The sequence below is a fragment of the Schistocerca gregaria genome, chromosome 1 (assembly GCF_023897955.1).
Source record: "Schistocerca gregaria isolate iqSchGreg1 chromosome 1, iqSchGreg1.2, whole genome shotgun sequence".
Taxonomy (NCBI): Eukaryota; Metazoa; Arthropoda; class Insecta; order Orthoptera; family Acrididae; genus Schistocerca; species Schistocerca gregaria.
Window position 1 is genome coordinate 15,142,000 of NC_064920.1, and position 26,104 is coordinate 15,168,103.

General features: G+C 46.7%; 1 protein-coding gene across 8 annotated transcripts in view; it reads right to left on the reverse strand.

Moving 5' to 3' along the window:
• Positions 1 to 26,104, reverse strand: part of LOC126327189 (NAD(+) hydrolase sarm1) — a 1,227,458-nt gene that overhangs the window by 26,612 nt on the left and 1,174,742 nt on the right. For 7 of the 8 annotated variants that reach the window (XM_049995878.1, XM_049995887.1, XM_049995870.1 and 4 more), the window contains 5 exons: positions 21,577 to 21,729; positions 16,817 to 18,013; positions 7,867 to 7,991; positions 7,448 to 7,783; positions 7,168 to 7,357 (listed from right to left, as the gene is read on the reverse strand). In XM_049995878.1, coding sequence (XP_049851835.1) covers positions 7,168 to 7,357; positions 7,448 to 7,783; positions 7,867 to 7,991; positions 16,817 to 18,013; positions 21,577 to 21,729 — 2,001 coding nt within the window. The remainder of the gene's footprint in view (positions 1 to 7,167; positions 7,358 to 7,447; positions 7,784 to 7,866; positions 7,992 to 16,816; positions 18,014 to 21,576; positions 21,730 to 26,104) is intronic. The other variant, XM_049995921.1, reaches the window with a different exon arrangement.

Genomic DNA, 26,104 nt, shown 5'->3' on the forward strand with positions numbered 1-26,104 from the left:
CACGATAAATCAGTCAAATCTAAAGGCCGTAAATTCAGCTAAACACCTAGGAATCACAATTACGAACAACTCAAATTGGAAAGAACGCATAGAAAATGCCATGGGGAATGCAAATCAAAGACTACGTTTTATTGGCAGAACACTTAGAAGATGCAACAGATCTACTAAAGAGACTGCCTATGCTATGCTTGTCCATCCTCTTTTGGATAACTGCTGCGCGGTCTGGGATCATTATCAGATCGGGTTAACGGAGTACATCGAGAAAGTTCAAAGAAGAACAGCACGTTTTGTATTATTGCGAAATAGGGGAGAGAGTGTTATGACGTGATACAGGATTTGGGGCGGGCATCGTTGAAACCCGCCCCCCCCCCCCTCCCCATGAACCATGGACCTTGCCGTTGGTGGGGAGGCTTGCGTGCCTCAGCGATACAGATAGCCGTACCGTAGGTACAACCACAACGGAGGGGTATCTGTTGAGAGGCCAGACAAACATATGGTTCCTGAAGAGGGGCAGCAGCCTTTTCAGTAGTTGCAAGGGCAACAGTCTGGATGATTGACTGATCTGGCCTTGTAACAATAACCAAAACGGCTTTGCTGTGCTGGTACTGCGAACGGCTGAAAGCAAGGGGAAACTACGCCCGTAATTTTTCCCGAGGGCATGCAGCTCTACTGTATAATTAAATGATGATGGCGTTCTCTTGGGTAAAATATTCCGGAGGTAAAATAGTCCCCCATTCGGATCTCCGGGCGGGGACTACTCAGGAGGATGCCGTTATCAGGAGAAATAAAACTGGTGTTATACGGATCGGAGCGTGGAATGTCAGATCCCTTAATCGGGCAGGTAGGTTAGAAAATTTGAAAAAGGTAAATGGATAGGTTAAAGTTAGATATAGTAGGAATTAGTGAAGTTCGGTGGCAGGAGGAACAAGACTTCTGGTCAGGTGACTACAGAGTTATAAACACAAAATCAAATAGGGGTAATGCAGGAGTAGGTTTAATAATGAATAGGAAAATAGTAATGTGGGTAAGCTACTACAAAGAGCATAGTGAACGTATTATTGTGGCCAAGATAGATACGAAGCACACACCTACTACAGTAGTACAAGTTTATATGCCAACTAGATGTGCAGACGAAGAAGAAATTGAAGAAATGTATGATGAAGTAAAAGAAATTATTCAGATACTGAAGGGAGACGAAAATTTAATAGTCATGGGAGACTGGAATTCGAGTGTAGGAAAAGGGAGAGAAGGAGACATAGTAGGTGAATATGGATTGGGGCTAAGAAATGAAAGAGGAAGCCGCCTGGTAGAATTTTGCACAGAGCGCAACTTAATCATAGCTAAGCTAACACTTGGTTTAAGAATCATGAGAGAAGGTTGTAAACGTGAAAGAACCATGGAGATACTAAAAGGTATCAGACAGACAGGTAAGACAGAGATATAGGAACCAGGTTTTAAATTGGAAGACATTTCCAGTGGAAAATGTGGACTCTGATCACAATCTATTGGTTAGAAACTGTAGATTAAAACTGAAGAAACTGCAAAAAGGTGGGAACTTAAGGAGATGGGACCTGGATAAACTGAAAGAACCAGAGGTTGTACAGTTTCAGGGAGAGCATAAGGCAACAATTGACAGGAAAGGGGGAAAGAAATACAGTAGAAGAAGAATGGGTAGCTTTGAGGGACGAAGTAGTGAAGTCAGCAGAGGATCAAGTAGGTAAAAAGACGAGGGCTAGTAGAAATCCTTGGGTAACAGAAGAAATATTGAATTTAATTGATGAAAGGAGAAAATATAAAAATGCAGTAAATGAAGCAGACAAAAAGGAATACAAACGTCTCAAAAATGAGATCGACAGGAAGTGCAAAATGGCTAAGCAGGCATGGCTAGAGGACAAATGTAAGGATGTAGAGGCTTATCTCACTAGGGGTAAGATAGATACTGCCTACAGGAAAACTAAAGAGCCCTTTCGAGAAAAGAGAACCACTTGTTTGAATATCAAGAGCTCAGAAGGAAACCCAGTTCTGAGCGAAGAGGGGAAAGCAGAAAGGTGGAAGGAGTATATATAGGGTCTATACAAGGGCGATGTACTTGAGGACAATATTATGGAAATGGAAGAGGATGTAGATGCAGATGAAATGGGAGATACGATAGTTGCGTGAAGAGTTTGACAGAGCACTGAAAGACCTTAGTCGAAACAAGGCCCCCGGAGTAGACAACATTCCATTGGAATACTGACTGCCTCGGGAGAAGCAGTCCTGACAAAACTCTACCATCTGGTGAGCAAGATGTATGAAACAGGCGAAATACCCTCAGACTTCAAGAAGAATATAATGATTCCAATCCCAAAGAAAACAGGTGTTGACAGGGGTGAAAATTACCGAACAATCAGTTTAATAAGACACAGCTGCAAAATACTAACACGAATTCTTTACAGACGAATGAAAAAACTAGTAGAAGCCGACCTCAGGGAAGATCAGTTTGGATTCCGTAGAAATACTGGAACACGTGAGGCAATACTGACCTTACGACTTATCTTAGAAGAAAGATTAAGGAAGGGCAAACCTACGTTTCTAGCATTTGTAGACTTAGAGAAAGCTTTTGACAATGTTGACTGGAATACTCTCTTTCAAATTCTGAAGGTGGCAGGGGTAAAATACAGGGAGCGTAGGGCTGTTTGCAATTTGTACAGAAGCCAGGTGGCAGTTATAAGAGTCGAGGGACATGAAAGGGAAGCAGTGGTTGGGAAGGGAGTAAGACAGGGTTGTAGCCTCTCCCCAATGTTATTCAATCTGTATATTGAGCAAACAGTAAAGGAAACAAAAGAAAAATTCGTAGTAGGTATTAAAATCCATGGAGAAGAAATAAAAACTTTGAGGTTCGCCGATGACATTGTAATTCTGTCAGAGACAGCAAAGGACTTGAAAGAGCAGTTGAATGGAATGGACAGTGGCTTGAAAGGAGGATATAAGATGAACATAAGCAAAACAAGGATAATGGAATGTAGTCGCATTAAGTCGAGTGATGCTGAGAGAATTAGATTAGGAAATGAGACCCTTAAAGTAGGGAAGGAGTTTTGCTATTTGGGGAGCAAAATAACTGATGATGGTCGAAGTAGAGAGGATATAAAATGTAGACTGGCAATGGCAAGGAAAGCGTTTCTTAAGGAGAGAAATTTGTTAACATCGAGTATAGATTTAAGTGTCAGGAAGTCATTTCTGAAAGTATTTGTATGGAGTGTAGCCATGTATGGAAGTGAAACGTGGACGATAAATAGTTTGGACAAGACGAGAATAGAAGCTTTCGAAATGTGGTGCTACAGAAGAACGCTGAAGATTAGATGGGTAGATCACATAACTAATGAGGAAGTATTGAACAGGATTGGGGAGAAGTGAAGTTTGTGTCACAACTTGACCAGAAGAAGGGATCGGTTGGTAGGACATGTTCTGAGGCATCAAGGGTCCACCAATTTAGTATTGGAGGACAGCGTGGAGGGTAAAAATCGGAGAGGGAGACCAAGAGATGAATACACTATGCAGATTCAGAAGGATGTAGGTTGCAGTAGGTACTGGGAGATGAAGAAGCTTGCACAGGATAGAGTAGCATGGAGAGCTGCATCAAACTAGTCTCAGGGCTGAAGACAACAACAACAGCAACAACAACAACAACGTTGAAACAAACGTGGTTTCTCACGAAATTGCGATCACCAACTTTCTGCTGCGAATGTGAAAACATTTTGTTGACCCCGACCTACATAGGAAGGAACGACCATCATAATAAAATTAGGGAAATCAGAACTCGCACTGAAAGATATAGAAGTTCGTTTTTTTCCGCGCGGTGTTCGATATTGGAATAACGGAGAATTATTGTGGAGGCGGTTCGAAGAACCCTCTGCCAGGCACTTAACTGTGATTTTCGGAGTATCCATATAGACGTAGATGGAGATGTAGATGAACATTATTTTATCGTCGTACAGCAATTCAGCACACAGATAGCTTCTTCAATTGCTATTCAGTGCGATTTTCAATGTAATCCAATTTGAAATCAGAATTGCTTTACAGAGAATCAAAAATTACATTTCTAGTGAATTACAAATACTTATGATTTGGTTTTGACTGATCTAGTAGACGAGGATGGTAACGGCCTTGCAACTCTCGACCAGGTAGGTGGTAACATAGGCGACGCAAATGCACAAAATTTCTTTCTCTATTTGAAGGAAGTCATAGCTTCGAAATTACGCCTACTGATTCTACCACCTTGAACGGTGAGCTCTGCATCGCTTTCTGGTGGACTGTCAGTGAAATAACGTGCTTCATTTAAATACGCAAGTGCCTCAACAGATGATGCAGACCCGCTATCTGACATTGGCAAGCCGTGTTGCCGAACAGTCGTCAGTGTTTCACAGCTGACAATTTGACCATAATGTTCAGCAGCCACTGCAATGCAGTCTGAAATTACAATGAAATCCAGACCACTGGCTGCTTACAGGCATCGATAAATATCAACGGGGACGGTTGAAAATGTGTGTACTTCATTGTAATTTGATTCTTCGAGGGCTGCAAGATCACCAATAGTATCTGTTCTTTCGGGCATGAACAGATACCATCTTCATAAACAATGCAGTCTTGTGTGTGTGACGCTTCCGCTTTTACTTTTAAACTGTGGACCATTTTTATATTATAAATGTACACTGGGTGTCCGCACCTCGTGATCGTGCGGTAGCGTTCTCGCTTCCCGCGCCCGGGTTCCCGGGTTCGATTCCCGGCGGGCTCAGGGATTTTCTCTGCCTCGTGATGACTGGGTGTTGTGTGATGTCCTTAGGGTAGTTAGGTGTAAGTAGTTGTAAGTTCTAGGGGACTGATGACCATAGATGTTAAGTCCCATAGTGCTCAGAGCCATTTGAAATTTTTTTTTATTTTATTTTTTTTGGTACACTGGGTGTAACACAAATGTACTGCACAAATTGCGAAGAAACAACGTTACATGAACGTGGGTCTGAAATCGTCATTAATCATGGGAAACACACGCGAACCGAACGCCCAACCATACCACATGCTTACTGGAGATGTTCAGAATGTCCTCCTTAGGCCTTGATACACGCATCAACCTGCCGTTGTCGTGGACCTCGGGTGTGGTGATGTATTCTTGGAGTATTGTCTACGGTTTCACAGCCTTCCATATTACGGGCACGGAGACCCTGAACGTCTTGTACTGGGGTTCCATACACAAGAGACTTCAAACACCCCACACATAAAATAAAAATCCAGCGAGTTTAGGTTCGGAAAGCGTAGAGATCATGAAGTTGGCCTATCTCTACGTATTTATCTCTCACCGAATGTGATATTTATAGGAGTCCACAGACATAAGCACTAAAATGAGGAGGTGCCCCACCGTGCATTAAGTACGTGTTTTGAAACTTCCTGGCAGATTAAAACTGTGTGCCCGACCGAGACTCGAACTCGGTCGGGCACAAAGTTTTAATCTGCCAGGAAGTTTCATATCAGCGCACACTCCGCTGCAGAGTGAAAATCTCATTCTGGAAATACGTGTTTTGTTGCACATCTGACATGTTCATGTACAATATTCTCTTCGAAATTTGTCTGTTGATCCTGGTGGCAGAGAGTGAGACCGTACCAAACAGTCACCAAAGCTGCCCGGCCAAACATTGGCAGAAAATCTTTACTGATGACTTGCTTCAACAGTTGTATGAGGACTTAAGTCTTTCTGTACATGCTGATTATAAAAATTTATAATCCGACGTCGTAGAAACGACGCCTCATCCGTGAACACACTTTGTTGAATAAACTCTTCGCAGAAGAGTGCCACCGAGCGAGGTGGCGGAGTGGTTAGACACTGGACTCGCATTCGGGAGGACGACGGTTCAATCCCGCGTCCGGCCATCCTGATTTAGGTTTTCCGTGATTTCTCTAAATCGCTCCAGGCAAATGCCGGGATGGTTCCTTTGAAAGGGCCTTCCCCGTCCTTCCCTAATCGGATGAGACCGATGACCTCGCTATCTGGTCTCCTTCCCCAAAACAACCAACCAACCAGAAGAGTGCCCGTACACGAAAATCACTGACTTTATTGCCTGCACACCGGTAAATAGTATGGATGCAGCTGGTACTCGTGTAACATTCGGTGCCGCAGCTACATATCTTGTACTGACACTGTTGTTGTCGTCAACTGCAAGTGCCGCTGCGGTGTCCTCGTCCTTCTAGGACTCTACCGGTCACGAATAACAGTTTTAAACGCTCCATATTATCTAAGTCGACGATCAGTGGATTCAAGCGTTTTCCTGTCAGGACACCTTTGTCCGGGCAATCTCTCGCGGTACAAAGGTTGAGCGCGAGAGCCATTGCCGTCAGCTAATCGATACACTGCCCTCTCTACATTTGTGTACACTACCACTGCACGAGCACAGTCTACGATTAACTCTACGTAGGAACCTGTATGCTTGCAACGGTCGTACTGATCGCTGGAACCTGTAAACAAGCAACGACGTACGCCTACGTCGGGTGGCAACAGGGACATGTACAACGAAACACTTGTGGTGCACAACGTAAGCAAGAGTGCACGCTCCCCACGATTCTAATGTTCTGTTCGTGTGTTTCCCACGATTAATGAGTTGGAGAAGATGAGTTGTAACATGGAGTTCAAATGGCTCTGACTGCAATGGGACTTAACATCTGAGGTCATCAGTCCCCTAAACTTAAAACTACTTAAACCTCACTAACCTAAGGACATCACACACATCCGTGCCCGAGGCAGGATTCCAACCTGCGACCGTAGCGGTCGCGCGGTTCCGGACTGAAGCGCCTAGAACTGCTCGGTCACCTCGGCCGACTAACATGGATTTTCCAGACCCATCTGCGTACAACATAATTTCTTCGTCTTCTTGTGAGCAATGTGTCCTGCAGTTTGCAGCATATAACACCTATCGTGGTATCGCTGAAGCACGGTTAAAACGGTGCAGTTTGTGCTGTACATGTTAGTTAAGACTTGTAGTTTCCATATTTTGCCGCATAAATACCTGTAAAATATTTAACTTACACAAAGTCAGACCGTAATTATTACAATGGTGGGTCTCTTTTGAAGTGAGCAAGGCAAAAACTTGATTTCACAAATGACGCCAACAACAAAGCAGTGAACGGAAGAGCGACCCGGCTCACCTTGTGCACCCAGTCCTTGCAGTCGGTGTCGCCGATGCAGCGGTCGAGCGCCTTGGGCGTGAGAACGAGCAGGAAATGCTTCGCCTGCCGGATGCTCTGCAGCAGGTTGTTGTCGAACTTGCCCGCCTCCAGCCTCTCCACGTCTATGAAGACGGAGAAGCCCCGGAGCTGCAAGTGGACCTTCAGTAAGCTGGAAGGCGAACACAGGGTGCGTTCAGTCGACAACAGCTGCCACACTATCTGGAGAGTATAATTGTCAGGCCGGTCGGGAGAGAGTTACCTCGCCAGTTGGGAGCCGTTGGAGCGCCTGTAGCTGACGAACACGTCGAGCGACTTGTCGGGGCTCTCGTCGTAGGAGCTGCCCAGCCCCGTCTCCATCTCCCTGATGGAGTTGAGGATGCGCAGCCGGTGTATGCTGTTGGTGATGCCGCACTCGTTGGCCAGCTGCTCCTCGGAGAGGGACCTGATCGAGTCCTTGTCAACGCCCGCGTTCAGCATCGAGTACGTGTAGATGGAGAATTCCGGCCCGATCGTCTGCAGGAACGTGTTGAGGTTGCCGGCGTCGCGGCTGCTGTAGTCGGCCATCTTCTTCAGGTTCTGCAGCTCCCTCGTAAACCTGCCGAGAAGACGCAGAGCTCAGCCGGTCCGTAACGCTGAGCAGCTACGCTGCACGCGCCTGCCGGCGCTCAGCTTACCCACCTCCTCCTGCGGATGCCGTTGGCGATGCCGATGTCGTCCCTCAGGTTTTCCTCGGTCAGCTGCAGCAGCAGGTCGCCGTCCACCCTGCTCTCGGTGAAGTTGTTGGCGTACTCGGCAAAACCGATCTGTAAAGCAACGACAGACGTAGAGCAGATGCTGACACAGACACCGCGCGCGCTGCCCGCTTCCCGCCGTCTCGTGCGCCTGAGGTACATTTCCAGCAACTCTCCGACACACACATATCGCGATACAACTGCTACAATTTACTTCCTGTATTCGATCGTTCCGACAGCCAACACAAAAAGAGAGAAGAAGAAAAGATCCAAATCCTCATCGTGCGTTCGGAGTATGGAAGGTATTCAGACGCTGCAAAGACCACTTTAAAGTTTGAAAACCCTTACTCTAAACGAAAGAGAAGCTACCTCTGACCCTGGTTCAAACATTGGTTTCTAACACACTTTTGCACACTGCCGAACATTTCGTCTTTCTGTCGCGACTTCGAAGCCCGTGTCTGATTCTAAACCGACATTAACAGGGACTGATACACGGCCTCTCATAGGAAACTATAACTTGCACCTTGTAAATCATATTCTTGCAGTCGATAGTATAACATTGAATGATTTTAAATAAAGGACAGCCACAACACGAGGATACTAGAAGAGTCTGGTGGCGCTGTGGCGACTTTCCAAACTACCCCCCGAGAATGGCTGACGGCCTCTACATTTAAACTCATGTGTCGCAGTGACCCAATAGTTGATAACTATGCGTTCCATTTCTAGGGATGAGTAGAGAGGATGACCGTGTGTGTGTGTGTGTGTGTGTGTGTGTGTGTGTGTGTGTGTGTGTGTGTGTGTGTCGATTGAAGGGGCTGTGGGGTAATTTAGCGATCTCTGTAAATGTAAGCACGGAAAGCCTCAGAAAGAACGCAAGATCGTACTTCGAAAACGGGGCCTTAGGAAATTAGGTCGGTAAGAATGATTAATTGGTTGTGCTGGGATATAGGAGAGCTGAGAACATTTGCGTATGTTGAGAGCTGTAAGGGCAGGAGGTTAGCAGCGCATTCAGTAGTATTTTCGTGAACAAGTTCTGTTATGGTAAGAATTTGAATTTACAAATAAGCTGAGAAAACACGAAAGCGAGCGTTAACTATTTCTGGGGGCACTATACAATTTTGGAGAGGCTGAATGGGCTGTTATTTTTTATACATAGTCAGATGATCGTTTTAGATTGTGAGCAGAAGGCAGCGCTGGGATGTGTGCAGGTGGTGTGTGTGTGAACTCGCTCTCGGCTATTCTGAGATGTGTCGTAAATAGACCGGCAAGCAATGGAGTGCGGCATTAACCAGTGTGTTGGACCGCAGTGACTTAGGACTGTGACAGACGACACGCGCTGCCTGGCTTGGATAGTCATGTTCTGCGTCTAGGTGATATGAATTTCTCCGGTGTTAGGTGTGAATGCGGTTGTTATCAAGTCATGTTTGAGGGGTCTAACAGAGACCTTTGAGCGAATTGAGAGCTGTCGGACGTGTGACTAAGTGTGGGACAGGATCATTGCGTACGTCTGTTGAGTTACTTTGCTGTGCGTTATTTGGACACATTACGAGTACAGATGATGTTTAGAGTTATGTGTACTGCATTATTTAGTAGCAGTTTGATATTGTGCACTGAAATTAGGAGCCGTCTGCGTGTCTGCCGACTGTGCAGCATGATCCCAGGTACATCAGGGCGAGTGTTTTCTGTTTGAGAGTGATATATATACTGGATCCCTAAATAAAATGTAGGTTAAGCATTTGTGGGACGATATAGAATACGAGAGAGTTCTAGTTGGTTGTGATGCGCTGTTGGCAATTCAACACGCCGTCATCTTGGATGGCGTCATCACCGCCATCTTCAATAAATTTGGCAACAATGGAAAATTGGGTGGCACCGGCCTTGCCCCACTACTAACGCAGTGTGTGCTTGAGTAGAAAACACGATTTATGGCCGAGGCGGTTGCTATAGGAGTGTTCGAACGTTCTACGTAAATTTCGGAGATACAGTAACGAGCGCAATGTGAGACAAACGAAATACGGAAGATTCGTGTTGCTATACAGATGCTGTAGCTGCTCTGGAACAGCAGAATTCCATTAAACTGCACGAAGCTGATTGCGCCGCAGGACGACGAGAACGTGGACGAGCAGCGGTGAAAACAAGGTCTTAAGTGAGAGCTGTGCTCGTGCTTTTGTGCCTCTGTGTTGCTTCGGCGCACGGTCGGCGCTGCTCCCTGAGCCACTCGGCGCAGTCACCCACAGTGCTGCGGTTGCCGCCACTGTCCGCGTGAAGTGAAAATGAGCAACAGTTTCTTTCTTAATGTTTGCCAAGCGTGTAACTGAGGCGGGTCTTGCGCGAAAGACAGGCGTTCACCTGGTGGGATTGTGGGGGGACGGCTGGCAGCCGCTTCCACGCCGAGCCTCGTCCTCAGCCTGTTGGCTGGCTCCAATCCGGAGCGGGCGGTCCTCGCCATCCCTGAACCTGCTCTCTGGCACGGACGGCTAGCGGGGCAAGTCGGAAAGCGCTCTGGGCACAACTGGTACCAAAAGGAAGGGGTAGAGAAACTGCAGGATGTACGGCAAACACGTAGATTCAAATGGCAGGGCCATATGGAGAGGGCTTAATTGGACTACGGATAAAAGAAGCTTAGAAGTAGGCCCAAACAAAATGTAATGACATACAGCAGATGGATAGCAGAGAAAAAATTACCGTCTCGTTCGGAGAACCGCAGTGGTTGCTACCGGATGGAATAAACCATAACTTTATAATTTTTATTTCGTTACTATGTCCTCTATGTAAAACGCCGCCAGCCGCCACACGCTGCGCAGCAGAGGGTGCCGGTCTCTCCTTCTACTGCTCCACTGCTCGCAACTCGAGTGTCGGTCCAATCACTCCGTGCGAGCTCTAATTTGTCGTCACGCGGAGTCTGCGTTGGTGGCGGCACAATCGTTCGGCAGTTGGCTGCAAAAGCAGGTTTTCTAAATTTCCTCGAAGGTCTTTCACGAAAAGAAAGTCGTCTTTCCTTAAAACCGCTCCCATTTGAGTTCACGAAGCATTTCTGTAATACTGTCGAGTTGATCGAACCTACCAGTAACGAATATTGCAGCGTATCTCTGAACTGTATCCTGGTGAGGATCCCAATCTTTCGAGCATTACTCAATAATGGGTCGATCGAGTATTCTATAAGCGTTCTCCTTTATAAATGAGCTACAGTTCCCTTGAATTCTCCCAATAAGCCTATGCCGACCACACGTCTTTCCTGCTACCAACCTAGCGTGCTCCTTCCATCCTTTTGCAACTTTACGCCTAGAAAACCGTTAATGAATACGAGTATCTCAAGCAGCGAAGCACTAATACTTTAACTAAACATTACGGATTTGTCTTTATCTACTCGTCAGAACTAATTTGAATTTTTTACATTTAGAGCCAACTGTCATTCATCACACCGAACAGAAATTCTGTCTGCCGAGGTAATAATCCAATCTGACATGTCGAAACCCATCCTGAAATTTTTGTCACGAGTAGAATACACAGAAAGAAATGCAGTGTCAAAATTTTAGCTGGTACGGCGCACTGCAAGTATTTAGAAAAGTTAAAGTTGTTCAGTTCTTCCGCATGAAGAACTTTACGTTGTAGAGCCCTAGCGCGCGAGCCGGTAAATAAGCGGACCCAACCTCGACGAGAGGGCGTGGTGCAGCGCAGTTCCAAGTTCAATGAGCACAAACGCGACTTTTAGGCACTTAAATCAAAAACGGGTCAAATTTTGAATAACTTGCAGTTCATATCGACAGCTAAACTGTTGCAGATGAAGCTGTTACACAAGTGACTAGAAAAAAAAAAGGCTTTGCTTGCTGTTACATTACAAACAGCTTCCACCAGTCGGAGATGAAATATTTTCTAAAAATTTCTGTATCACAGTTTTTCTGATATTTTTTTATAATGAATATTTCACTAACAAAGAAACAGTTCTTTGTTTATTCACTGTAGTGGTCACAAAAATATGAAATGTGTATTGGATGACGAAAAAAGACATATTACGAGGCACTCCTGACAAAAGAGGCACTACACACAGACTACCAGATTTATTTAGACAGAATTGGGATGCAGTAAGAAAGACCGTTGTTGTTGTTTTGCAGATTGTGATGCATAACTGGTATATTTGATCAGACTTGTAACACGTAATAATGGAAACTGACAATGCATGAATGTTTAGGTTTAACAACACTGTTACGCTGATGATGAAGATCAAATGCCAAAGAGCTATCGGAAATTGTGCTGCCAGACAGTTTTCTGAAAAATGCATTACACTGTCGAACAATTTCCTTGCTGAGGGACTGAACGACACTATTAGTTCCGCATGGATTCCGAATTATATCAACAGCTTTTCCGTCCTCCCACAAAAGACAGAGGTATTGTGATGCCCAGGATAAGAGTCCAAAGCAATGAATTATTTCCTGTTAGTGGTATAAAGATGTTTCGGGTCTAGTACTGAAAATTATTCTCTTCCATTTTTTCAGACTTTGCTACGCCGTTTACAGGGTTTTTGCTACTAAACACTCTTCTTTTTCATGTTTTTCCCCTAATTTGCCTTGAGGTTGCTGAAGACAGATATAAAACTGTGGAAACGGCAATCCACTGATACTTATCGCTGGCACTGTTGCATACGAATGTGTCAAAACATTCATCGACTACACAAATGAGCCTGTCATCAGTTGCTGACTGCTGCTCACCCTGTCCGTGACATCGTTTAAATGTTCAGAGAACAAGAAGCGTCCTATCACACTTGCCTGGTGCATTACTGACGATGTTCCTGTCTCTGATGGGCACTCGCTGTCGAGGACAACATACTGGGTTTTGTTGCTTAAGAAGTGTTCGGACCACTCACATATCCGGGAACCTATTCCCGTCAACAGTCTGCAGTTCTGCAGTGGAGCACCGTCCAAACGCTTCCGGAAGTCTAAGAATAAGGACTCTGCATGTTGTCGTTCATCTTCGGTCCGCAGAGCGTCATGTGAAAAAAGGTCATACGGAGTATCACACAAGTGTCAATAAAATTCTTCTGGGTTAGAGACCGCATTGTCATTTATAAAATTCCAACGTTTCGGCGTCTGTTGCAAGACGCCTTCCTCAGGGTGTGTTGCTAACTGCTGAATGCACGCAAGTGTGGGTACATATACACTATGGAAGAGTGTTGTGATTGGATGTGAGGATGAGGAGGAAGGGCACTAGGAGTTCATTTTATTGGCGTTTGCATTGCGTCTTGTTATTGGCGGAAATAGGCGTTTTCCATTGGAGTTTCCTTTACTGCCTGCCATTGGTGGAAATCGGCGAATAGGAGACTTAGCGGCGACTGCAGCGTAGCGTTGTTTACTAACTGCCTAGTATCGACTAGGCCGCGTCAGCGCTCTGTGTACCATCCTCCGCTGTGGCCTACCGCACGCCTGTTGCTTTGCGCGAGCTGTCCTTCCGCAAAGCTGTCACAGCAGGCAGCCAAGACGCTGGAAGTCTGTACCCGTCTTCTCTGTTCATATTATCGGGTCGCTTGGCTATTTCTGTAGCCTCTCTAATCTTCCTCCTCAAACTAAACGGCTGTTTCGCCAGTACTCGGGCCTCTCGAAATTCGATATTCATCCTGCACTGCTCATGATGTTCTGACACCGCTGATTTGCTATATTGTTTGAGGCGGATATATCTCTCATGTTCAGTTAGCCTCGTGCTTATTGGACGCCCAGTCTCACCTACATACACCAGTCCACATTCACACTCGATTTCATAAACTCCGGCGGCATGAAACTTGTCAATTGTATCTTTTGTCGAGCCCAGAATGTCTTTTATTTTGCTGTTGCTACGAAAAATCGGCTTAATACCTGCCCGACGGAGAATTTTGCCCAGACGTTCAGTAACCCCTTGTACATACGGTAGCACGGCGGTGTTCTGTGCTTCGTTCTGTATTTCCCTGTTGCTCTCCTCCTTCGGCGCCATGGTTTTGCGTATCAGCCTCATGTCGTAGCCATTAGCTCCAAAAATGGTCCTGAGGTTCTGCAGTTCAGCTTGCAGGTTGTATTCATCGCTGATCCTGTAGGCTCTCTTAGTTAAAGTTCGCAGGGCCGAATTCTTTTGCATAGGATGGTGGTGGGAGGATGCATGCAGGTACCTGTCCGTGTTGGTGGGCTTCCTGTAAACTCTGTGTCCAAGCTTCCCGTCTGGCTTACGATAAACTTCTACGTCGAGAAAAGGCAATACCCCGTTCTTTTCAATCTCCATGGTAAAATGAATTTTGCTGTGCTGCTGGTTAAGATGTTCGTGGAAGTTCTGAAGCTCTTCTTCTCCGTGTGGCCAGATAACAAAGGTGTCATCCACGTATCGTAGCTAGCATTCCGGGCGTAATGGCGCGGACAGGAGTGCTGTTTCTTCGAATGCTTGCATAAAAATTTCTGCTGCAGCTGGCGAAAGAGGGGAACCCATAGCAACACCGTCCGTCTGCTCGTAAAAATCCCCTTTCCACCTAAAATAGGTGGTCGTCAAACAGTGGCGCACTAGCTCGCTGATGTCAGGTGCCATGCGTTCCTCTAAGATGTTCATGGTGTCCGTCACGGGTACATTCGTGAACAAAGATTTCACGTCAAAACTGACCATCAAATCCGTATCAGAGACCCTCTTCTCTTTCAAAAGTGCTATAAAATGGGTGGAGTCCTTGACGTATGCATCTGTATGTCTCACTAAACGTCTAAGCTTCGGAGCCAATTCTTTCGCTAATTTGTAGGTCGGCGAGTTGATACTACTCACTATCGGCCGTAAAGGGAAGGCTTCTTTGTGGATTTTTGGTACCCCATATATTCTTGGTGCCTGTGGCACCTGTGGAATGAGTCTACGGGTCGTGTCAAAATTCATCCTGGTTTGCTTCAGCAGCGCTTGCGTCGATTTCACTATCTTGACCGTCGGATCCCCCTTAAGTTTATGGTAGATGGGTTCCTTCAAAAGATCCTCCATCCGCTTATCGTAATCTACTGTGTCCAACACTACAGTGGCATTTCCCTTGTCCGCCTGTATTATCACAATCTGAGAGTTGTTCTTCAGCTCCTTGATGGCCTGACGTTCCTCTTTACTGATGTTTTGCTTCGGAGGCTTTGCGTGAGCCACGACTCGTACTGTTTCTTGTCGGATCTTCTCTGCTTCTGGTTGTGGTAGATGGCGTATCGAGGCCTCCACTGATTCGATAATGTCTTCTTTCGGTACTAGTTTTGGTGCAATTGCATAGTTCATACCTTTCGCCAAAACTTTTGTGGCTGCATCGCTCAAGGTGTGGCTGGAGAGGTTCACCACTGTTCGTCGCGTATCCAAAACTGGTCCTTCATCTCTTGTTTTCCGTTGCAATTTGTCGAACTTTGTCACCTGGCGACTGGTGGTACATTAACTTGATCTGGCAGCTTGCTGGAAGGTTAACCTGTCGACCTTGTGCCAGTCATCTTCATCCAGTTTCCCACTCAGAAAGAGGTGCAGTTCACACAGTTTTATGTTGTTCACGTCGAGACTACCACGAATGTGACGGATCCTTTCCCGCAATAAAGCTTTGCTGGCCTGTGCACAGATATTCCTGGCCTTGTACGATTTTATGTGGGACGTCAGCCGTAAAAATGTTGGTACTACATTGGCATCCCTACATCTCTTCAGGAACGCAAGATCAGCAGTTTACCTCTTTTCAGCCTCAGTGATTCGAGCTGCCTGATGTTTGCGTAAATCTCGTGCCCATACAGGTGCGTTAAACCCAGAAGAATTTTATTGACATTGACAACGGCCGCGGAAGCCTACGGTTACATTTATCACACAAGTGACCGTCCTAAATCAATGCTAATGTGTTGACAGGAGTATTTTTGTCTCAAGGAAATTTTTTTATATTCGAACGTAGAGTATGCTCAAGAACTCTGCAGGAGACTGACGCTGAAGATACTGGTGCTTCCTCTCTCTTATCTTATATACAGCAGCCACCTGCACCTTTTTCCAGTAGCTCGTGACTGCTCTGGCCGAGATATTCGCGATGAAAGCAACTCAGGCAAGGGGCCAACGCCGAAGGTCGCTCTCTGTAAAAGTAACTTGGGATGGATCTTATCTGTGACTTGTTTGTTTTCATCTCTTTCCGTTTCTTGTCAACGTCAGGGATGGCTATTTGTATGTCCTCCTCATAGGAACTCGTGTGACATTCGTGTGGATGTCCAACCGCCTGCGTGAATGATAACGCAAAATAAAAAATTTTGTTTTCCCTTTGGAGTATTGTATTGCCACACGAGAATGGTTGACGACTTACTGTGCAGAAGACTCGACAGTAATCGAGATTTCACGTAAGGCCAGAATTCTCTCTGGTTCTCGGCACGAACTTTTGCTACGTTATGACGGTAAAATTTGTGGATGCTTCACCCGTCGATGTTTTATCATTGCATTAAAGATGCACCTGTGGTTAGAGCCCGAGGATTGAGGGACTGACATAATGATGAAAACGTAGATGGTTAGCTACATTATTGGACTTGGGGGATTAAAGAGTCACGCTGAGTTTATCCAAAACAGTAATTGTACTGTTATAGTTGTACGTGCAATGGATTACTGTCGTGCCTTTAATTGTATAGTCTGGTAATGTCCTACGTTTACACGATTGGGTGTTTGATGAGTCATTATACTCCGACCAATACATTGGCAAACAATGGCAAAACTGCTTCAGAGCCTAAACTGTGCTGCGGTGGAAAAACACGTTCTATTTCATCCGGTATGTTGATAACTGGCTGCGGGCCTGTCGACACCGAGATACCGGAGGAAGGTCAGAGTTTAACGGTACGCCGTCGGTAGGAGCACGGACGGACCACCGATTCGGAGGGGAAGAAGTCAGTAACGGTGTTAGCGGACGATCTGTTTCGCTCCGTCAAATGAATCACCTGCTTGACCCACTCCCTGACGTCTTCCGTCGACCAGAGCGGAACTTGCTGGCTCAGCTTGTGGGGGACCTCCTCGCCGATGAGGCGCAGTGCCTGCGCGGCGTACTTGGAGGCGACGGCGTTGGGGCAGCTGGCGACCACCTTGAGCGGCTCGATGGCGCCGATCTCGCGGAAGATCTCCGTGTTGCCCTGCTGCTTCTTGATGCCCGCCTCCATGCAGAAGTGGAAGGCGGCCAGGTTCCGCGCCTCCTCGCGCTTCGAGCTGAGCACGGGCACCAGCCTCTGCAGCCAGTTCTTGCTCTGGCCGTGCGCGTGCGCGTGGTTGGACTTGGCGAACTCGAACGGGCTGTGGGTGGTGACGAACGGCTCGACCAGGTCGAGCGTGCCCGACTTGAGCACGGCCGCCTCGATCTCCTTGTTGGCGACGAGCACGGCGATGGCCAGGCAGGCGTAGTACTTTATGTTGTCGTCGTTGTGGAAGGCGAGCGGGAACAGCCACATGGGCACCTTGCGCTTGATCATCGCCTCCTGGTTCTCGGCGCCGCCGTACAGCGACAGGTTGGCGAGCGCGCCCGCGCAGTTGCGCAGCGTCTCCACGTCGTTCTTGCGGCACTCGAACAGCACGGCGTCGAGCCCGCCCAGCCGGATGACGTCGCTGCAGGTGCCCTCGCTGTGCTTGAAGAGGTGCTCGAGGATGCCGGTGCCGACGCGCGAGTGGTCGACCGTGCTGCCGCGCGAGTTGCGGATGCACACGCACGCCACCTTCACCACCTTCTCGAGGCCGCACTCGACGACGTGCGCGCGGTTCTCGGTGGTGAGGCACTGCTCGAGCAGGCGCGCGCTCGAGAACTGCAGCTCGCCGTCGTCGGACGAGCAGTTGCGCACCAGCATGTCGAGCGCGCCGCACACGCGCAGCGCGTTGCACAGCGAGTAGCCGAGCTCGTGGCCGTGGCGCGGCACCGACCACGCGCGCCGCACCAGCTCGTTGACGCGCTCCAGCGCCTGCGGGACGCGCGCCGCCGCGCCGCCCCGCTCCAGGCTCTGCACCAGCCGCTCCAGGCACTGCGAGTACTTGACGATCACCTTCTCCACCTCCTTGGGGTTCGAGTTGGCCGACAGCTGGTCCAGGTCTTCGAACGTCTCGCTCAGCAGCTCGTCCTCCGCCGATCTCAGGTGGCCGTTCACCAACTGACTCATCTGCGTCAAAAACACAAACACGTCACAGTCCGTCCTGGAACGCACACCGGGCGTGCGGCTTGTTATCTTTTCTTATCGCGTGTCCGGCGATGTCGGCACCTGTAAAACAGTATAATGACCAAAGTTGTGACTGACGAAAAAAACTCTTACCTAAACGAGTCTTTGGATTTCACAGTATTCTCGGTGGCTAAGTGATGTAGTGTCACAAAATAAATGCAAAGATTTCTGTCTTTCATCTCTGGCCTACTGCTGGGGTTTGTTTCTGTGATTTTCACCTTTGGTAGAGATTTGTTAGTTTGAACAACGCGAGCTTCCACCGTGCTTCGGATTCGACATTAAACTGTCGGTACAAAGTGGCCTGGAAACTCAATTGAAACAGTCAGAGGAAGGAGAGGGCATACCAGCTCCGGTAGGACCGTGCTCTCTCGAGCGGGCTGGCGTCAGTATCTGTCGAGTAGCTCAGATCGTCTTCATCAGAGGACTACAAACGCGTGAACACACATTAACACTTCAGACTTTTTCGGTAAGTTGGGTACAGTGTACCCATTATACAAAACACACGCGACATTTTCTGCAGCTAGTCATTTGCCACAACGGTTGCTGAATTGTTGTGTACAATGTAACATCGTGATTCTAATTATTTTAGGCCATAATGGCTACGCGTGTGAACCGTGACTGTGTGGGTTAATTATTTATTTGTAATTTCTACTACCAGTCACTTTTTTATTTTTTCGTTTTATGTTTAATCTAGCATAATACAGCGCGTTTCGAACATGTTCTGTTTATCTTCATACGTTTATACACACATACAGAGAAATCTTACTTAAAAATAAACCGTTTTCAACTAGATTAGCCTAGAACTCTTTGTCCATTGTTTGCTACTTTAGTGGCTGATGTGGCATTTGGGGGTGGGGTGGGGGAGGGGGAAATCGATGGCCAAAAATCGATGTCAGTGATGTCTTCTGCTGTTTTTTTCCCCTTGTGGTTGACTATGTAATCCTTTACAGCAGTATACCTGTGGATGAAACAGATGAGATAATAAGTATGAACCTATTGAGAAAAAAGACAATGAGCAAACCAGAAATCATAGAACTTATAGATGTACTTAATTAGTACCTTAACATAATTACTCTCCTGTAACAATAAAATTTACAAGCAGGACCTAAGACTTCCAATGGGAAGCCCTCTCAGTGGGCTAACAGCTGAAATATTTATACACCATATAAAAAAATATACTGACTGATAACATCACAAGCAAAGTTAAATTCTACAAGAGGAATGTAGATGACACTCTCATTCTATCTGATAGCAAAGAGTATGAAGTGACAAACCTATTTAACAAATTCAACAGCCTACACACAAATATTCTATTCACCATAAAACAGGAAGAGAACAACACCATACCTTTCCTTGACATAAGAATATCTCTCAATGTTTACGGAAAACCTACTGGCACCGACACCACTATGACAAACTCCGATACACACCCTTCCTTCCGCGAAATATGTGTGCTTTACAGAGCACACAAATTTCCACTGCAACATACAGAACTCCAACTAGGAATAGAGACCGTAACGTGCACCGCAATAAACAATGGATTGATCCTTCTCTAATTAATAGGATGTCACAGCAGATGAAAAATATACTGGACAAACAACATCAAATTATACTCACAACAGACAATGCCCCAGCAGTCAAATATGTAAAAATGTCATATCTTGGAATAGTATCCAACAAATTAGCAAGATTATTCAAAAACACAGAAGTGACAACCAGCTTCAGCACCAACAACAACCTAAGTAAGAAGCTTATTCGCAATATAAAACCACCAGATAAAAGCCTTGATTCTAGCTACATTTACAAAATTAATTGCGGTCAGCGTAATAAATATTAAATCAGCCAAACAGGCAGAAATTTCAGAACTCGATTCAAAGAAGTTTTAGACTGCTACACACTTCATAAATGTAACAAATCAGCAGTAGCAACTAGTATTAAAGACACAGGCCACCCTTTGAAAATCGAAGACAACCTTGAAATTTTACACAAAATATGAAAAAGTAAAAGAATGGATATCATGGAAGAAATGGAAATTTTCATACATATTAATAAAGCATGGAGATAACATTTTAATGAGATAGCCGAATTCAAAAACTCAAAATTCTTCAACAGTCTTAAGCTAATTCTAACTCAGTAGATTCAAGATGTGTCAATGTAAATAACTGACTACTAATCTGTCAGCACCAGGAATATCGATACAAAACCTCCATACTCGATACTGACTCACATGCTACAAGTCTGCCATCTTGTGTTACGTGCATAATGTTTACATGTGTGTCGAAGCAACTTGTGCAGTGAACTATATCGGAAAATGTAATCTGCAATAGTGTAATGTCAACCAACAGCTCCTCCATTACACCAGTGATGCAAGTGAAGCTGCGAGGTGGTGAAATCGTAAGTGATCAACTGTCTGTCATATAAAAGCCTTTCACGCTATTTTCGCAACACACAACTGATGCAAAATTATCTGTATTTTATACAGGCTGTGACATCATACATAGTCAACAACAAGAAAAAAAAAACCAGCAGAGACGTCACTGACATCGATTTCTACACATCCACTGCCCCCCCCCCCCCCCTCAAATGCTACACCAGTCACTGCAGTAACAAACAATGGTCAAAGAGTTCTAAGTTAATCTAGTTTAAGACGGTTTATTTTTAAGTAACATTTCTCTTTATGTATGTATGTATGTATGTATGTAAACGCCTGAAGATGAACAGAACATGTTCGAAAAGCGTTGTATTATGTAAGATTAAACATAAAACAGAAAAATAAAAAAGTGACTGGTAGCAGAATTTACAAATAAATAATTATTGTGATTATAATAGCGGGGAGTGGCGACCTGTCATCATTTTAACTTCAGTCGGTAGTCTCGAGTTCGCAGTGAGTCGGAACAGATTGACCGTGCTGAAAGTATAACACGTTCCACGCTGGGATACCTTTACGTGTAGCGTCATGTGAACAGAGTTTATGCTTTGTCCAATACGAGACCTAACAGGACTGCCGGTTCATGTCAAAAGTTAGGATGTATACGTTTCAGTATGTATGTGACTGAGGAATTTATCTGAAAAATGACTCTAGTGGGGAAATTTAGAGTTCTTTTTTAAATACTTGTGTGGGTTTCTGAAATTATGATAAACAAAACATATACGGTGTAATCGTGAAATTGATCAAAAAAAACCTGTAGATGCCCTGTACAATCGAACAGAGGAACTAAACTGACGGAAATTCACATGGGAACAGGTCGACATCCTCATTTCGTGAGAAGTGCAGAGTCTTTATCTGTTGGAAGAATTCCATTCGAGTTCGAGACGTACGTACAGTTTGACATTTCTTCTGCCGCAACGTCGAATTATTCTGCTGTCCGGTCAGTACCAACTTCGGCTGCGTGACCATTTAAATAACTCGCGTCTTGACTACAAAAAAGTTTCGAATAGTAAATGGCTAGGACACAATGAAGTACAGGGGGTAATGTGAAAAGGAGCAGCAGCAGCAGGCGGTGTACCTGGGAAGCGGACGCGACCACGGACTTGGTGCAGACGCCCTTGGTTGTGATGGTGATGTTGGACTGCGAGGACGACGACACGTGCTTCTCCTGGTTGATGACGCCCGCCGCCGAGCTGACCGTGTGGCGCTGCTGCTGCGCCGCCATCGCCTTCTGCAACACAGCGGAGGCTGAGCCCACAACACACACCCGCCGCCCAGCGCCACTCTCCTAAAGCTTTCTGCTGCTTTAGTTTGGATTCATTTGTGTGCGAAAACATCACTGCGGGTCCTACATACCTTTGTTGCGTTATCTGCTGAAAGGATAACCATTCGGCAAGGACGAGGAGATTCCGACTTATTGTAAGGGGGAGTTGCACAGATTTTGCAAGACGTGCGTGAAATCGCAGCGGGTTGTTCCCTTCACTGCATTCTAAGTAATCGCCTCTTTGTATGGGTCTGGTCTTTATGCAGTGGGCACAGCCAGACCAGATAGGGAACAAATGGTCGACAGTTCTGAAGGGAAATGACCAATTACAGCGAGGGAAATCGTTCTTGAGGACAAAGGACTATGCGCCTCTCCGCCTGTCGCGAAATGCTGGAATAAGAATCCAGTCATACTTCTGTCGATTGGTCACGGTCTCAAAGACGTCAGATTCGTGAAAAAGAGAAAGAGATTGCGAATTTCGTCGAAAAATTTAGGCCAGAGGTTTGTGGAGTTCCTGTCGACGAGCCGCTACGAGAGGCAGGAAAGCACACGGAGGCGATAGAGACACCGCAGCGCAGAAAACCGAGAGATAAGAACTAGTTTCACGTCATCTTATATATCAACCTATACTTAAAAACCTTATAATCTTAACTTTAGAGTAATTAGATCGTACTGAGAAAATATTACGGTTCACCTGGTACGTATCCCATACAAAATAACGATGAAACTATAAATAGTAGGAGCAATTAACAGAAATTGACTTATTCACATTGCACTCAAACAGTCCAACAACTATAATAGCAAAACGGTATACAGAAATTAATTCGGTCCTGGAAAGGTTAAATGGTGCTACTGTGGGCGTGTAGTCGAATAAGTAACGCTCAGGAGACCCGGGCACGACTTATTGTAAGAAAAAACGAAATTCGGCTGCGTTTACACGGGTTTCATTTTACGGCACTGTGTGGTGGCAACAGTGTTGTCCTCAGTATTGCTGCATTGTGGTGATACTGAGGTACGGCCGGAAAAAATATAGCCGATGAAGAGCATGTTGTAGGCAGCCGCCGAGATACGATGATTCGTTGCACAGTATCGAAGATGAACGGGTGCTCATTGCCCATCGAGGAGAATCAATTAGACGAATGTGTTATCTGTTCTTTCGAAGACAAGTCCAGCACATTCAGTGCGGCTGCACAGCTACCTCCGACCTCCTGCAGGAATCCCACAGTGGTGGCCCGGAGGAGAGGGGCGGGGCGTGCAGGCAGCAGAAGCTGGGCTGGGGGTGTGTCGGCCGAGGGGCGTGCCCGGGTAGTCCGCCGATGCCGCACAAAGTCCTGCTGCAGCTCTTATCAATAGCCCCTCCCCTTTAATTTCCTTTCTTCCCCCCCTTCCCTCCCTCAATTTACATAATATGTATCACAACTGCGGATTCCGCGCAGTGTCCGAAAGAACAGACACCAAGCATTCAGCTACTGAAGGCATTCAGTTTAGAGTCCATGTTTACCAAACGTTGCTGCTCCGAGTGGTCGTTGCTGCTATATCCCTGCGTGCTCACCATTCCTCCTGGGACAGCCTCGCGAGTTTCAGTCAGTTGATCAAGTTCATGTGAGCGCATCGGTTCGGTAAATTGTAGAAACTGAAATATGGAAGTGTAACGGATAGAACAGGCGCTCAGGAAAGGTTCTGTATTTTACGTCATTTTGCCTTCGTCGCATTGCGCTGCCACGTGTACGGTGGATCTCGAACGACACGTGGTGGCGGATCGATTAGTCTGCTTCTCTGAACGTGGTGTTGATACTTGCATATCATAAGGTCGATTACGTGATACTATATTTACGTTATTAGGGAATGAAACTATCGATTAAAATAAGAAACCTTCCCTCGCGATGAGTTGCGTGTAGCCGGGAGAAGAGTGAGATGGAAACTGTATAACATTATTATCTCTACAGGAGCAGGTTTAAGGCAGTTAAATTTTAAGGCACTGTCTTTCAGACTACAACTGCCGGTGGTCACCGAGATGGCGGTGACCATCAGAGAAGCTCCTCGTTTGCGGAAGCGCTGCAGGAGCTCTAGGGAGGTAGTTGGCGAATAGAACTGAGGGCAGCTGGTGAGACGTACACACACCACAGACACAGCTCTCTGCAGGAACTGCGGTTGAGGCGGGCGTGCCCTGGAAGGCCAAGTTTTCAAACGAGACTCGGCACGGCGACAGGGCGCGACCACCACCGACCCACGGGGGAGCTCGGCTCGCAGGGCGCAGGGCCGCGCAGGGCAGCCCCGCCCGCCCGCCTGCCTGCCTGCCTGCCTTGCCGCCCTCTCGCTCTCTGCCAGCGTTCCCCGCTGCTCCCTCCCCCTCTCTCCCCCTACATCTCTCACTACATCTTCATAACTTTTGTTTAAAATGACCTCGAAACTGAAATCTACCTCTTTCCTTCGCATATCGGCGCTCGATATTCATTTTTTGTTGCTTTCTAAATCTCGAATGCAGAGTACAACGCAATTAAGGAGTGCAATTTCTTCCCCAATGACCGTGGTGCTGCAGCTGCATCACGATTAGCCACGAATGATCCGTGTTCAGAGTGACTGCTCGGTGCAGACCTGTGAGCAGAACCGAATCTGACGTTCCCGAGGCATTTACACTTGCTAGCGGAAGATTTGGGCAGGTGGAATGCGGCACTGCAGTTACACGCTATGTGCGGTACTCATTCTTCTTTCTTGCAACTTACTGTTCGACTGCTTGCTATTACTTAATGGCAAATTGTGACATCTGTCTTTCAGATAGAAAGAAAAGTCAGATCTTTTTTAAGACTGAGGTTGATGAGCGCAGTGCGCCGGAACATGTAATTTGCATTCGATAAGTAAAGTCAGAGTTAGACAGTTCTTTTATTTGATAAAAGTCCAACGCCAGGTGAGCTGGTAGAGGATTTCTGTGGTATACCTCTCCTATAGTGAAACGAACAACTGTAAGTTTACGTATCAAAAGCGAAGCTGTGATCACTTAACAAGGCGAGAACTGGAGAGCGACGCGTGGAACGTGTGGTGTGCGCTTCCTTTTTCCTACCCGTGCGCTCTCCGGATTCCGTTGAAAGACCTGGAAAAGGAATAAAGTTAACTACTGTCGCATTCGTTCAGAGCATTCCGTTTCCTCTTTAGTACGCACACACGTTATCCGACTCATTTTAAAAATCTGTGCTGGAACAGAGAAAACCGGCCTCTGACGTGCATCTACTTCCAAGTAACGGTGTTCCGAGTCGTCGTCTTTCTGCTGCTCCTACGGTTCAGCCCGCAAACCACTGACGGTTAGCCCCGAGAGGCAATCCGACACAGTTTCAGTCGGGAAGAGAGAGCCGCACAGAAGCGAAAACAGAGATAAGCTACCTGCGCTCGTTGCGCGCTTCCCAGATTATGAGCTCTGTCTGGCTAGCTAATATTATGCGTCTGACCTAATACGGCGCAGAGAAAAAATTACAGGGAATCAGTCAGGCGCTAAAAGCCACACTGACAATGACGGACAGGTCGTAACGTGACGCGATGCTGCGTGACGTGGCGTGAAGTGAGGTGACGTGACGCGGCCAGATAAGGACGGCGCAGCGCGGCGCGGCGAGTGGTGTGGCACGCAGCCGGAGCGGGAGCGGGAGCGGGAGCGGGAGGCAGCGGCAGCGACCTGCTGCCCGGCCCGCCGTCCACCGTGCCAGCGCATGGCTGAATGGCCGTTTGAACGTAGATAAAGGAGATGGAAGAACGCCACCTACGTATACACTGAGGTGACAAAAGCTGTGGGACAACGATACGCCCATATACAGATGGGGGTAGTAGCAGGGCTGTTCTGAGTCGTGCTAAGCACCCTCTTCAGCCGTGGAGTTCTACGAAGTTTTATTTGGTTTCATTTATTTATTATGTCTTGTAAAAATGGACGGGGAACTTATTTCTCCCAATTGGGAATTGATTTGCAGAAATTTTGGGGACAACTACGGTATTCACCTTAACGGCCTAAGGAAAACGTGCAAAACCCGGCCACAGCTGCCGGTGTTGCCACCTTTTGCTAGCGCGTCCACTCTGGATGCACTAGGCCAGGTACGTCCCGATTCGTCCGCGCCTGCGTTTTTTGTCGCTGCTGCAGCCTTCTATCTTCGTCTCGAGTTCTTTGTTTTCTTGTTCTTTCTCCTCCCAGATCTCCAGCCATTTGCGCTGGCGGTCGGCTCGCTCCTCTACGTTTGGAACGGTCTATTACACTTCCGTACCGGGTCACAAACTCCTCCGTTTGTGCCTCCCTGTCAGTGAGTGCTGGCGAGTCTTCTCTGGCGAGTCCGAAGTTTGCGTGGCGCGTTTTGCCATTCTCGTGTCT